This window comes from Ceratosolen solmsi, unplaced genomic scaffold, assembly GCF_000503995.2.
Source record: "Ceratosolen solmsi marchali unplaced genomic scaffold, CerSol_1.0 C3511312, whole genome shotgun sequence".
Taxonomy (NCBI): Eukaryota; Metazoa; Arthropoda; class Insecta; order Hymenoptera; family Agaonidae; genus Ceratosolen; species Ceratosolen solmsi.
The window spans coordinates 1-1,922 of NW_011948656.1; the positions used below are offsets into that span (position 1 = coordinate 1).

General features: G+C 28.9%; 1 protein-coding gene across 1 annotated transcript; it reads right to left on the bottom strand.

Moving 5' to 3' along the window:
• Positions 1 to 806: 806 nt before the first annotated feature.
• Positions 807 to 1,396, bottom strand: LOC105367069 (phosphatidylinositol 4-kinase alpha-like; the record flags this gene model as incomplete). The annotated part of the gene is made up of 2 exons (XM_011505695.1): positions 807 to 1,115; positions 1,184 to 1,396. Coding segments are annotated over 2 exons (522 nt in total), but the record flags the coding sequence as incomplete, so codon positions are not given.
• Positions 1,397 to 1,922: the final 526 nt, after the last annotated feature.

Consider the following 1,922-nt stretch of genomic DNA (forward strand, 5'->3'; position numbering starts at 1 on the left):
AGAGAGAGAGAGAGAGAGTAGTCTATCTCATGGTGTCCCAACAAAGAGTGAGCCTTGATTGAAACGTCCTTGCTTTAACTATCCAAATGACAATATGGCTAGATTCGACAACAGAGTGTGCGATTGAGTACCGTTAGATTTTAATTTTTAGGTGTAACGACTATTTCTAGATGTCCAGATATCAAATTACAGATATTTAAGAACTTGTGAAGGATTCTCGCAATTTCGAACAGCATATTTTTATGTATTTGAAATTTGCAAAAACATATACAAAACATACGCAAAGGTTTTAAACGATCGATTTCACTCGTTTTTAAGGGAATGTTTAGATATCCATACATAAAACTTTCATTTTTTTTCAATATATTATTTAGTTCGTTTAACTGTAAATCTTTTATTATAATGTACCTTCGGTACTTCCAGCAATTTATTTTCAAAAGATACCATACCGCAACAAAAAACCCACAAATGTATCGTACTAAGATAATATAAAAACTACTACTGCACCAGTCTTAAGAAGGTGAAATCTAGATCTCAATTAGTATATACATTCTTTTTGAACTATAAATTATAAAGAGTAATATTCAGAAACGTCAAATTCTTAATATAGAGAAAATTCTGTTGTTATTACTTAGATAAAGAATACTGCATTCTCAGTGGTAAATGACAAATATATTCCATTATTAAATTACAAATATATTTCCGAATAATGAACTAATTATAAAGAAAATTTCCAGCTTGGTCACACATACAATAGCATACATAAAAAATAATTTTTTACTTCAAAAAGATTGTAAGCGTTTATATTAAAAAAATAACAAAATATCAAATATACCTGGTATTGATATAAGAAGAGCTGTAGCTCGCCATAATGCACAGTGATGCTCATTCTCGTCTCGATTACGACATGCTCGCCAGAGTTCATCAACTAATCGATTTACGACCATATTAATACTTTCTTTATCACTAGAATGCTGTTCCTTGCGCAGTGTTTCGCCGCGTACAAGATTTAACATTCCAGCAACTTCACCTGCATACCAAGAACGAGTTGTCATCATTGAAAATAGCCAGGAACTAGCACCCTTCGCTCGAGATTGTTTATCCAATGAGTTAGTCTTAATATTTAATAAATTTAAGGTATTATACAATAATGATGTATAATTATTATTTTATATTTACTTACTGTAGAGAGTCCAAGACCGAGACCTGGTCCAGATAAGTCAACCAATTCAAGAACTGAATCTGTTGCAAGAGATAAACCCGAATGGTGTTCTTTACCTGAAGATTGAAACTGTCTTATATATTCTTGTAAATGTGATTTAGTTGCTTGGGGAGCCCACGTCATAGCTGCTTGCACAATTTCTTTACATCTTTTAGTAAAATCTTTAACGATGCTCTGAAATTGGTTGGAGATCAGTCCATTAAAGAAACAAATTCTTTTAATAATTTTAAATAAATTTTTGTTTTATATTTCAATTTGTTATTATAATATTTATTGTTATAATATATTGATATTACTTATTAAGTTTCAATATTGTCGTTAGCATTTTTAATTTAATAAATCATGAAATAAATATAAAAGACATAATATATGTAAATATTGCACCCTTGAAATAATGAAATACTATGTATTTCCACACTTTTCCTATTTTCATTGGGTTCAAAGGATTTCAATTTTTAAAAACTTTTCTATAAATGCTATCTTATTTGCGGTTTTTTAAAACTTTATTTTAATTTATTTTTCCGGCATAATTATTCAATAAAAGTATTAATTCTTTTAATTATGTGAAAATATTATATACATAATTGAGCTTTATCTTATCAGTTTTCTTGAAACATAAAAGTTTCTGCTTTACTATTGTTCGATTTTAAGGTTTAGTTTATGGCTCGAACTACCGATTCAATAGTTCAGTGGATTAGTC